This window comes from Mus musculus, chromosome 9 (assembly GCF_000001635.26).
Source record: "Mus musculus strain C57BL/6J chromosome 9, GRCm38.p6 C57BL/6J".
Classification (NCBI taxonomy): domain Eukaryota; kingdom Metazoa; phylum Chordata; class Mammalia; order Rodentia; family Muridae; genus Mus; species Mus musculus.
The window spans coordinates 77033226-77046606 of NC_000075.6; the positions used below are offsets into that span (position 1 = coordinate 77033226).

General features: G+C 36.8%; 1 protein-coding gene across 5 annotated transcripts in view; it reads right to left on the reverse strand.

Moving 5' to 3' along the window:
- The window catches only part of Tinag (tubulointerstitial nephritis antigen), a 94105-nt gene extending 81528 nt beyond the window's left edge, over positions 1-12577 (reverse strand). For 2 of the 5 annotated variants that reach the window (NR_136923.1, NM_012033.3), the window contains exon 1: positions 12124-12556. Coding sequence is in view for 2 of the 5 variants with exons in the window: in NM_012033.3 (NP_036163.3) it covers positions 12124-12475 (352 nt within the window). In the remaining 3 variants the exon portion in view is untranslated. Of the gene's footprint in view, positions 1-12123 lie in introns of all 5 variants that reach the window. The other 3 variants (XR_379422.4, XM_006511201.4, XM_006511202.4) reach the window with 3 other exon arrangements.
- Positions 12578-13381: the final 804 nt, after the last annotated feature.

Sequence of the window (13381 nt, forward strand, 5' to 3'; positions counted from 1 at the left end):
AAACATGATTAAAATATGTATGAGAGATATTTAAAAGAAGAGAGATAAGAAAAAGAGATATAAATGCCTCTAACTATTTATTGAAGTTGGCTTTAATTGGTTTATAAGATTACACAAATTATCCAAAAGGGGCTGATAGTGAATTATGATAATATGGAAACGGTTAGCAAAGTATCATGAGAGTAATATACAGGTTTCAAACTAGGTCTGTTTTAAAAACATAATTTTCAGAAATTTAAAGTCAATGCTGAATTAGCAAAAGAAAGCCCTCTTTGTATGCCGGAACATTTTAAAACAAACATACATTATTGATTTATAATATCAATTGCCCCAAATTTAGCAAAATAAATTCTAATCTCCGTATGTTGATAGGAATCAACACATTTCAAAAAGACCCTAGGAGATTTGATTCAACTGCTAGTCACGATGTCATAGACCACTTCCTATTTAAAACCCTTTGATTTAAAAATAGGAGAGTTTTCACTGATATTCTGTTGAATGAACTAAAGCTCTAAGCATCTGCATCTCTCCACTCCTTTTCCATAGAAATTTGCTATCCCATAATCATTGATCGACTGGGCTCTCCTGACAAGGCTTCTTAAACTCAAGTAAAGGGGAGATTTAACTTTAAATTAAGTTTATTGTTTAACCCACAGGGGAGGTAGTTTTAATAATGAGGCATACCTATTATTTAATATTATTTCATAATGAGTAATATTTATTACTGGAAATAAAGAATCAGGCAGTGCCATCAGATAAAGAATTCTAAGGCTGGAGATTTGTATCAGAAGTTAAGTATACCTAACACATAAAAGGGCTCCCATTCTGCTTTGTACATTTTGCGTTAAATCTAGGCTAGGCATCTAAATGGGGGTATTGATATATCTTGCATATTTCTTAAAACCTGAGACGACAAGTCTATTGCAGTAGTGTATTCAGGCAGGAAAAGTGTTCCATGAATCAGTTCCACGCAATCCAAATGAGAGACATTCAGAAGACTCGGGAATGAATGGCTTGTACGGAAGCAGGAAGTTCAACAGAAACTGAATCACAAAGAAAAGAACTCCATAAGACAAAATGGCCGGTTTGATGATTAGGTTTTTGTTGTTGACTTGACACATCCTGGGCCAGCTCATTTGGGAAAACGACTCCATAAGAGTAGCGTGTGGGCGTATCTATGAGACATTTTTGGTTAATGATTTATGTGGGAGGGCCAAACCCACTCACTCCTAGGCAGGTGGTATAAGAAATCGAACTGAAAGACTCATGAGGAGCAAGCCCGCAAGCAGCCCTCCTCCATACCTTCTGCTTTAGTTTCTACCTTCGGGTTTCAGCCTGGAATGCCTGCCCTGACCTCCTGGGATGCGTGATTATAAACCATCACGTGAAATACATCCTCCTCTCCAAGCTTTTTATCATGCTGTTTATCAATGTTCATCAAGCAATGAGAAACAAACAAGTACAGCTAGTTATGTACAATATTAGACAGAGATCAAGAGCGAGAAAGCCGAAATCTGGACATTACATCCAATATTGGTAAGTCACCAACGGACTTATCAAGAAAGGATCAGTAGAGTGGCAAACAGTGAAATCCTTTGGGAATGAAGTGATGAGCAACTTGAAAGAAAGAAGGCAAAAATTTAAAGATACTTTGCTATTAAATGGACAAAGGAAAATAAGATAAACTTAAGAACAGAATCAAGGAAAGGTCTTTTTATTTTTAATTAAAGTATTTGAAAATTACACTTAAAAAACTAATGGAGAGATAGGGGGAGAGGAGAGAAAGAGAGAGAGAGGGAGAGAGAGAGAGGGAGAGAGAGAGAGAGAGAGAGAGAGAGAGAGAGAGAGAGAGAGAGAGAGAGAGAGAGAGAGAGAGAATATTGTAATAGGAAAGAAGAATTGAGCTGACTAGAAATACAGGACTCCAAGCTCATAAGAAATCCTCGAAAGCCTTAGTTCAACAGAAGTTGGGACCAAGATGGAACTAAGATGATGAAGCTAATACTTTGCTGGTGGAGACATAAAACAATTCTATTTTGTTTTGTTTTGTTTTTTGTTTTTGGAAAATGTGTATGAAGTATCTCTGAGGGAGTTCACCAAATTGTTTATACATATAAGAGTTTTGTAAAAAGCATTACATTAAATTAAAAGTAAATCTAGTGACTATTGAAATTAAGGGACTCTTATGACTTTAACAGCTTTTAGAATTAGGCACATCAATTACTTGGAGAGGGAAATAGTTGGTCCTGTTGCTTCAAGAAAAGATAATAATATGATGCATGTGGTTTATTTTAAAATACTTCATCACAGTGTGTTATAAATATCTGTGCAGGCTGAAGCTGCACTCTAGGAGGGATTGTCACTTGCTGTAATCAGGAATCCTCACCCTAGGGGTGTGCACTAGCATGCATTCTAAGATGCCAGACTTGAGGGTGGCTGCTTTGTGTGCTTACATTGTCCACACGTTCAGCACGAGAATTAGCATAGTGAAGATACAACTTGGAAGGTTTTTTTTTTTTTTTTTTTTTTGGTAAAATTAGCAGCTTGATTCTAAACACAGTAGGTTTAAGGCATTCACACTGGTTATGCTAATAGTGTTCAGTTTACGTGGTTAGCTAAGATGTTTCAGTGTCACACTGTACCTCTCACATCATGGTTCATGTTTATTTATTACTCCTGCAGAGGAGACCATAGACAATCATGGACCCAGTCCTCTCGGATTGATCTTTTTCTTGCATACTGTGACAACATTTAAGATTTGCCAATCTGACACCTACTGCAAGGGTAATAGGACCCAACCTCTGTAATAGTATCACATAATCCTCCAGTATTTTTCTTTTTCCTTTTCTTTTCTTTTCTTTTCTTTTCTTTTTTTTAAGAAATGAATTCCTAATAGCACAGAGACTTGACATTTCACCTGGGTTACAGAGCTTTTCTTTTCTTTTCCTTTCTTTTCTTTTTTTTCACTAGATGTTGCCTTTATTTACATTTCAAATGTTATCCCCTTTCCTGGTTTCTCCTCCAAAACTCCCCTATCCCATACCACCTCCCCCTGCTTAGCAAACCACCCACTGCCTCTTCCCTGTCCTGGCATTTCCTTACTGAGGCATGGAGCCTTCACAGGACCAAGGGCCTCTCCTGCCATTGATGTCCAACAAGGCCATCCTCTGCTATATATGAATCTGGAGCCATGAGTCCCTCTATGTGTACTTTCTTAACCAATGTTTATTTTTGAGATTGTCTGATATGTGTAGGGAAATTTGAAAATTTCATTGTGATTGATCTTCGTTTCAATATGGTTAAGGAGGTTGACAATGGTCAAGAAACTCATACAAGTCAAAAATTCAAATATGTCAGTGATCCACATATAAATATAATGTCACTGACACACACATACACACATTTGTGTGTGTGTGTACGTATGTATGTGTACACATGTATGTATGTATGTATGTATGTATGTACGTATAGTCTCCATGCTAGTTGTATTTTAAAGTCTATCACTGATTTTTTTTTTCTATTTGACATTTGAAAGCCTCAAGTTACTAGAAGTCACCATAGGATATGGTGTTGCACATAAAGAAGGAAGGGATATAGCTAATGTATGTTCAACTTCTATCTTATAAAAATTGATGTATTTATTTTTCATACTTAAGATAATGTAGAATTTCAAGGTTTTCATTTAAACAGTTATCACAGCAGAAATAGAAATGACCATATAACCAGGTCATATAAAACTCATAGTCACTAAGTGAACTTGTAATATCACAGAGTAAAGCTGCTTCATATAGAATATCGTGGAAATAACATACTACTTTCTTTTCTTTTAGTTAATGTTATACATTTCTTGAATTTCATGCAGTACTCTTTCGACAAATTATTTCTCAAGGTAAGACAAAAACAAGAAGAAAACTTATCTTTCTTGAAAGCAATTATAGTCTAATGTGAACCTTTTGTTACTAAAATGAGTAATTGCTTCTATCCATAATAAATGGTCTAAAAGCTATCCCTGGGACATAAATTCTACCTAAAATATTACAGAGTTGAAATCTTTGCAATATTCCCTCTAGAGAAAAAAATGAATGTTGAAGAGATAAAACTCACTTTTCAGAATGAACTATCTGTTTTAAATAAGCAACCTCTGGATATACTTTAGCATGTCAACAGCAGTGTAGCTGTCAAAGTCAGCAGTATGGGGCTGACACCTGTAATCTCCCAAAGTAGGAGAAAGGCTGAGGCAGGAAGCTTGCTGTGAGTTTAAGGCTGCTCTGGACTACTGGAGTGATGTCCACTCCAGCTTGGGTTTTGAGATGAGACCCTGTATACTTTGTCAATGAAACTGAGTCATCTTATTTTATAATACAAATATGCAAGATAATAAAATACTAATATGCAAAAAACTTGGGTCCCTAACAATCAGGAAGTGGAGGCAAGAGACTTGACTGAGTCCAAGCATTCAAGCCTAGCTTGGGAAACAAAACAAAGCCCAATCTCAAAGTAGGAGATAATTATATTCCATTGAAATTATGACTTAAATTTTAGAAAGGCAAGTATCTAGATAATTATGCTTTTACATGATTCTTAATTTATTAGAGACCATTGTCCATAAGGATACATGAGATTCCTACTTATTTACAATTGTTCTAATTGTTTTATATGCTAAAAATTTCTCACATGTATAGACTGTAGTCATCTCAAGATGTGAGGCTTTATAGTCCTCTTTCATTAGCACATCAATGCTAGCTAACTTCATGGAGAGACACACTACAAGCTTTAAATACCACCAACAGCTTCTGCCAAGATGTTGCCTTGAAAAATGATGTAAGCATTACCTTTTGAAAACTGGAAAATTACAGCTCACTAATATTTAAGTATATTTTAATAATGACCTCCAGAATGACAAAAACCATGATTCTTAAAATGTGTTTATTTTTTAAATTGTTATAGACAATGAAGTATAGGCAACAGAGGAAAGCTAAGAGAAGTGGTCTTCCCTAACACATGAGCAAACCAACCGTCTCTCCAGTGCCAACTGATTAGATCTAAAATCATACACACAAAAAACATTATATGCACTGAGAAGCCTACATTTATAGATAGATGATAGATAGATAGATAGATAGATAGATAGATAGATAGATAGATAGATAATAGATAAAAATACACTAATGACTAATGGTAAAAAGGCCATGAATTTGAAAGAAGCAGAAAAGGATATATAGAAGAGCTTAAAGGGAGGAAAAGGAATGGAGAAGTATTGGTAATAGAGAAGTGTTGTGATTATAATATAGTCTCAAAATAAAACAAATACAATCTTTAAAGTATATCAAAATAAAATTATTACTTGGTGAAAATGACATTCAAAAATGTAAAAATTTTCTAGATATCAACCCAATACTATTAGAACTGATATTTGATAGGAGTAGAACTTGAAGGAGATCCTATAACCACCACCTTACTAAATGAGTATAATCTCTAACTATATTTGTTTTTACCCTCAAAGATATGGTTGGCCTTCCCTCTCCATTTAGAACATGTCTCTTTGAAACAGAAACCATTACAGAGAAATAAAACTGATTAACATGCAGATTTGAGAAGCTCACTTCCAGCTACATCTATAACACAACTCCTGCACCCTCAGGAACCATGGTGAATAATGGACATAAGACTATAGGATCCAAAGGATTAGGGAGTTTGCTGTGAGGTTTTGTCTCCTGGGAATGTCAGAAGCTACACCCACAAAGTCTGAGCAACAGGACTACCTGAACATTGACTTAATAAGGATGATATAAATAGCTATGCTAACATGGACAGGGAAAAGTCCATGAGGCCTCAGCCCGACACAAAGAACTATAGGCAACTAAGAAATACTGAGAGAAAGATAAATTGTTTTACCCAGGAATACCAAATTGGTCAGCCCTGAAAACATATACATTAAAGTGGCACTATATGGACTTACATTCATGTATTTATAAATATATTCCTAAAAGCATACACATAGATATAGATAGATGATATAAATAAGAGACAGACAGACAGACAGACAGAGAGAGAGAGAAAGAGAGAGAGAGAAAGAGAGAGAAAACAAGCAATGATAAAGGAGGCTATGAATTTAAGCAGGAGCAAAAAGAGATATATATAAGAGTTTGAATAGAAGAAACTTAAGAGGTAATGGATGATATTATATTATGCTCTCAAAAAATAAAAGATATAATTTTTAAATGCATTTATTTTATAAAATACAGAAATAAGATTATTGTTTAATGTCATGGATATATCATTCAAATAAACATGAAAACCTTCTGGGAATCAATCCAATACTAACTGAATCAATATTTAGTAGGGTCCTTAGTAGTATTCCTCTTCATGTGCTATAATACAACACAGGCAATAGGCACCATGCACTTTCAACAACTGTTTATAAAATCCATACAGAGCAACTACACTCTTAAACAATGAGACACAAAATAATGGGCATATTAAAGCTTGAAGGATACTTAGAAAAGCCTTTCGTGCAATAATAAGTACTTGATAGTATTAGCTCCTAGGAAGAGGAATAGAGGGTTAGTAGGCTGGTAGGAAACATAATACTTAAGAAAGGTCTGTTAAGCATCTACTGTGTGTGGTAAGTGGTAAATGAATTTCTCTTGCCTTCAACACTCAAACATGCTATATGCAGAACTATATTTACCAAAAGGATCTTACCTCTGACTGATCCTGGGTGTAGAGCTCTGTACAATGCCCAACTATTATCATTGAGGTATTAACATAGATTATCATGTAATCTAACTTTATAAGGTCCTTAACAATCATTTCAGTGTGATAAAATAAGTAAATCAAACTACAAAGGCAACTCTGACCCTTTTTTTCACTTCTATAGCAATTTCTGTCTTCCAAATCTAAACTATATTAAGTAGTGTCTCAGGGCTACAATTACACGAGTTGGGGTTTGGATACTGCCAGAACTTCTACTCAAAGAACCTATAGATGCCTTTGCATAAAATTTAGAAAAGAGAGTCAAGTAAGAAGTTATGGAATATGTTTGAGTAGAAACTGCATATGTTCCCAAAGAGTGATATCTACACTCACCTTTGGGAGAAAGACTCAGCTTCACCAAGCCTTCCAGATCTCCAAGGGTTACTAATAATTTACATTCCACAGTGAAATCACTGATTTCAAGTGTAATACATATTACTGAGTGGTGTTTTCCGTTACATAATTACATTGACTTCAGTAATGAGAGTTTCATCTCTTCAGTTTGTTCAGCATATTTTTAAAAGCATTAACAGGGATTTTCTTATTTAGTAGTTGTGAAGATAATACATTTATATGGCCTGTTACTGGTTTTAAAGAAATGTAAATTCCCACATTATTCATAAAGTTTATTTTCTTCATTGCGATAATTAATTGCATTATTTTTATTTCTAAAAAGAGAATTGGGAAAAATTTTCAGGCAGTATCTGAAAAAAATCATAAAAACATAGCATTTCTCTGAAATAGAAAGAACTAACTCTAAACACAATACTAAGTCCAGAGCTCAATGGTAGAGTGCTTACCTAGCATGCCTAAGTGCTGAATTTAATCCCCAATAGTGCAAAAAAATCTCAAATTTACGTAATACATGGCTACTATAGAGAAAAATATTCTTTTACCTAAAGACTTCTTCAAATACTCTTCATAAGAGGATACATACTCTATGCTGTTTGATAGAACATCCAACTTTACAAGTGCAATGATCTCCAAGTGGATCTTCTGGTGGCTACCAGAGACCTGGGAGAATAGGACCAGTGAGACACAGGTGGTTGATAAATGCTAATATGTCAAAGTACATAGGAGCAGGAAGTCCTGATGTGCTACTGCATAGCTGGGTGACATCAGACAAAAACAATGTACCTGCATGTCACACTCAGTAGAACAAAGGCTTTGGATGTTTTAACCATAAACAAATGATAAATGCCAAACTTGATTTAAATGTTATACAATACACATGTGTACTAACACATCACCCTGTACCTTAACACATACAGTTTGTTTTGTGTCAATTCAAAAGTAAATTTAATTTAAATAAAAATTCAAAATTACAAGCAATTATTCCCATAGTCTTAGCTTGTTCTAAGTAACAATATAACTCATTTTAAAGGATTAAGTGCCTATCCTGTCATCCTAGAAAGAAAAAAAAACCAACAACAAAGAAGTAAACTGGCTTTTCTAGATGTTTAGCTATAGGTGGTCAAAAGCAAATCATGAGAAGAAAGTCCAACATAAAATAGGAAAAGAAACTCAAACCCGTCAGTAATCTAGGGAGAGAGCCAGTTTTCACTGCTCATCTAAGGAAAGGTTACAGCATGGGGCATTCAAATGTTATGTAAATGAATTTGCATTCGTTCCAGACTGGAACTATCAGACTGGGACAGACAATCTGGATAGCCAGGTAGCAGTACTCAGTTTACATCATTGCATGTCCCTTTCCTAGGAATATCCAGTGTCCGTTTTACTTTGTTGTTCTTTTTGTCACACAGTTACAGGAGAAGGTATGCAAAGAGGGAATGGGAAGATTTAAGAACCAGAGGATGCAAAGGAGTCCTGCACAGTGCTGTCTGCTGGACATGGCATGGTCCTTGTGCCTGTAAACTCACAGACACAGTAGCTATATGAGACTGGGCCCGTGAAAGTTCTATCACAGAGTGGGGAGGGGGCATATGAGACCCCAACTCTACTTGAAAGCTATAGACTTTAATGTCTACCCAGGACAGAGGAGTCATACTCCTCTCAATGATGTAGCCACTAGTAAGTATCCTTGCTCCAGTAGTTAACCCCAACTCAGGCTCCTGCAGGCAACCCTAACTAAATACAGTGGGCACACACATATGAAAGCAGGAGAGGGATTTCATGGGAAGAAGAGGTTCTATGACTAGGAAAAGTAAATTAGAGGTTAATTGGGGGAAAAGTTGAGCAAAATACATTTATGTATATGCCTGACACCATAAAGGGGAATTTAAATGAAAATAAGTTAGTTTAGGATGTTGAGGCCAGTGCATATTTAAACGTTATTGTTTTGTAAGATAGAATAGAACAGAATCGAATGATTTTCAGTAAAGGTAGTTATCATTAACATTCAATTAACTTTTAAAAAATTATAAATATTATATAGTAACTAAGTTTCACTGTGAATTTTGTTACTATGAGTAACCTTTACACATATACACTAAAAAATGTAATGAAAATTTTACTCATGTCACTTTGTAACACACAAAAATTGGATATAGTAGGACTGTACATAAGCAAAGCCTGATTGTTCACGGGGAGGATGTGTAAGAGACTCTCCACCAAGGACTTTCGGTGGTTGCTGACACCCATTCATCATGGAGAGGACAGAGAGGGAAGTAAAGGGACAATGACAGAGGTCTAGACACGCACAGAGACAGAGACAGACCTAGAGCATCATCTGTCTGAACAGAGTAAGAGCGAAACTTCTCCTTAACAGAGGGTACTTTAAAAATTTAATAATTCAGATATATAAAATTATCCTACATGCTTTATAATGACACATTAGATATATTGAATCCTAAATGGACTTTAATTAACTCAATTCTCTCTGCCCAGAGATGATACAGAGGAGAAATAACATATTTCATTTTGTTAAAACACTGTCTATAGGGCCAGACACACATTTCCAGACAGGTAGTATGCAATATGAGACTTGTGTCCTTGGTGTCATACCCCGCGTCCCTATGGAGACTTTCCTTCCCTCCTGAGTAATTACTGAATCTCAGTCTGGACTGTGCAGTTTCTTAAACATTCATCATGCACATATTACATTCCCTCTGGAGATAAATGCAGCACACCCCACTTACCCTCTAGATGGCCCACTCATTTCTTAGGACTGTTCTAACGTCTCAGGTCTAGTATATTCTTGTCACAATTACTGCCCCCTGGATGTCATTAACTTCTCTAAGTTCCTCTAGGGTAGGACTGTGTCTTTCAAAGTTTCTGCTTTTTCTCAATCTGAGAGTGATTGCTGCAAAGCTTGTCCATGATACCTTGTTTCTTCATCCTCCCATACCTCTTAAAATCTGAAGCATACATATATTGAGGAGCAGAGCCAAAAGTTAGGATTGGAACCCATAGATTATAAATTATCAAGAGCTTCAAGATGGCACTGAGTGAGCTTGAGGGTCTTCTGAGAATAGGAAGTCTTTGACTCTACCGTTGCACACCTACACATCTAAGACACTTCACCCTACTCCAATGTTCCATCTTCTGATGAGTTCTAGTCAACAAATGTGATCTCAAATGCCCAACATGGCCTGAATGGTCTCATGTACAATAACTTATATTCTCTTTCCAAACTGATCTCCCGCCTCTCACCCTTCCCTCATCAGGATTCTCTGGAAACCATGGCTTTCATCCAGTTGATAAATAGTGCTGTGGTCTTCATGGTCAGGTTTGTAACACTCTTGTGCAAACTGGTCTCCAATTCGGCTGCTCCTTTATCATGTGGCAGTTTGTATGTTTTCTCTTACTGGTCCTCTGGTGACACAGTTAGTGTATAGCTTGGTGCATATTTATATTCTCTTGGGTTAGACTTCCTCGGGGCACTCGGTTTCTATGTGAGTGCATTGATAGGGAGTCACCCCCTCACTTTTGAATCAGGGTTTGTCACTGATGTGGAATGGGTACAGTAGGTTAGCTGGCCACTGAGCCCCTGATTTTCCCTACCCTTGCCTTTCCAGTCCAAAGGATCATAAACACCTGCTACCAATCCTATTTTTCTATGTGGCTTCTGGATGCCAAAGACGGGTCCTTGTGCTTACAAGGCAAGTATTTTAATATTCAAAGCTATTTCCACAGTCCAGAGGAATACTCTTGCTTTCTTCAAAGAATGCATCACTATCTGTAGCTACTCAGTAAATTTCCTACAGTTTTCCCTATTCATCCTACTTCATTAATGTTTATAACAATAAGACCTTTAACAATGCCTGGCATGACAGGGATGTCTGAATTGTGGAAGGAAAACTAGATTTTTTTCATACCTTACAGAGTATCTGCCACTTTGTAAAATGAAGGAAATGTTTACTAAGATGTCTGTTGGTAAAATTAAAGCTGGGGCTAATTGAAAATTCTGTGGACAATTCTAAATAATAAACATATATTTAAAGAAAAAAATTAAAACTTATAAACAGGACAAGTTTATTGAAAATAAATATCCATCTCTATTTTGAAATAGGATGTTTAAGTGCCTTCTAACTGCAAGTTCTAATCCCATTTAAAATGGTGAGATAAGGCTCTGAGTAACTACAAACTTCTGATGAAGAAATTTGATGCTGTGAGATCTTGTATAGAGTACATTTGACCATGTGCTCTATGTACACTTGTTGAAGCAACTTCCCCAAATCAATATCCATTCTCCTGTAATTGTTTCTGTGTAACAAATACCATCATTCTACTTATTTTCATACACATCACTTCTATTGACCTTTTGGGTCTGAGACTTTTATAAGAATATTTCATGTGACCCTCCTTCCTCTTTAGTGATTTTTTTAGACAGACTCTCATACAGCCTAGGCTGTCTTCAACATCACTGTGTAGCTGAGGGTGACCTTGTGTATCCTGTCACTCTTCCTCTACCTCTAGGGTGCTAGGATGACAGATGTGTGCTACCAATGTCCAGTTTGTGTGATGCTGGGGATCAAACCCATGGCTTCATACAGGCTGAGCCAGCATTCTACAAATGGAATCTGTCCATACTCCTCTCTTTGACAGACTTAAAATATCCAAAGCAGTGAAATAAGACAAAAATTATACTTCAAGAATTTATTATCCTTAGCCAAAGGTACTTGCTAGTTTTATTTGCTTTAATAAATTTTGATATCATTACTAATACCATGAACTCTAATACTATGGGTGAGCAGGTGGAGAGGAGAAGAAAGGAGAGGAGAAGAGAGGAGAGGAGAAGAGAGGAGAGGAGAGGAGAGGAGAGGAGAGGAGAGGAGAGGAGAGGAGAGGAGAGGAGAGGAGAGGAGAGGAGAGGAGAGGAGAGGAGAGGAGAGGAGAGGAGAGAGGAGAGGAAGGTTGTCAGATCTGATGACTAGGATAATGTTCAAACACATTCCCAAATCCTACCTTCTGGGTCTGAAGGCTGTTGGAAAGGAGGCTCTTCTTTTTCTTCGTGGCAGAATGACTTGTAATCAGGACAGCAATCAGAGGTGTCCCGCTCACAGAAGCTGTCACAGTAACACAGTGCATTGGCCTCATAGAACTGAGTGACACAGGTGTCATCTCTAGCTTCACAACAGCCAAAGCGCCTACAGTATTCCCCTTGGAAAATGGCCCTTTTGTGCCGAGAACCTTCAAAAATGGTGTGATTTCTAGTGAATCTTGGCCCTGGTTCTGCTTCTCCTTGAGAGAAATGAGTCTCAGTGCAGATGTCTGTCGTCAGAGAGAAGAAGATTAAGATCTTATATCCAGTCCACATTATTGTTTGTTGGTTCAGCTTCCTCTTTCAACTGCACCTGATTCTTTTAGTCTTGGGGATTTTTTTCTTTGAAGCCTGCTCAGTAACCATCACGATACCTCAGCCTGGACCTTGAGACTCATTCTTTACTGGAGCCTTTTATGGTTAAACATTAATCAAAAAACTTTCAGTGTTTGCACAAGATAATACAAGTGTTAGAAATAGACTATTATAATTTATCTAAAGTTTAAAAAATATTTATCTCATACAATGTTACAAAATGTATGTGATCATCAAAAAAAAAAACCAACCCACAAACAAACAAACAATAACTACCTAAGATCTTAAGTATAAATGCTGCATGGAGTATTGCTTGTTTTTCAGAACATCTAGGTTGCTAAATCTAAGAAAACAACCCCTGGTATAGGAATGTCCTGAAACATGGCTATAAAAGCACTAGCAAGGTACAGGAAATTCAAAAGCCAAAAATAGAATTACTCATTTCACCTGCTTGCATGGTGACTGAACCCAGGCTCCTCCAATGTCACCTGCTGGGACCTGTCCCATGGACAGCAGTTCCTCTGAATCATTCACACACAGGCAGGCTGGTTTCACCTCTTGTCTATACCTCATTTACCTACTACCACAAGCATTTCAGTGTTTAGGCTTGCCAAAGCCCTAGTCAGCAAGAATCCTCTGAGTTTGACCTGACTTCTCCCTACCCCAGTCTCTCCCTAGAGTTAATGGGGGAACTGAACACTCTGGGAAGCATTTGTAGCCAAGAAAAGTCAAGTCTTCCTGCTATGCCGCTGTCGGGGGAGGGAGCCGTAAGGCACACTCAGAGGTCAAGATGTCTGGTATTCTGTGAAGCTATGCGTTTACAGTGGATCTTGCCAGACTGTATTTATTCATTAACTATAGTAACTG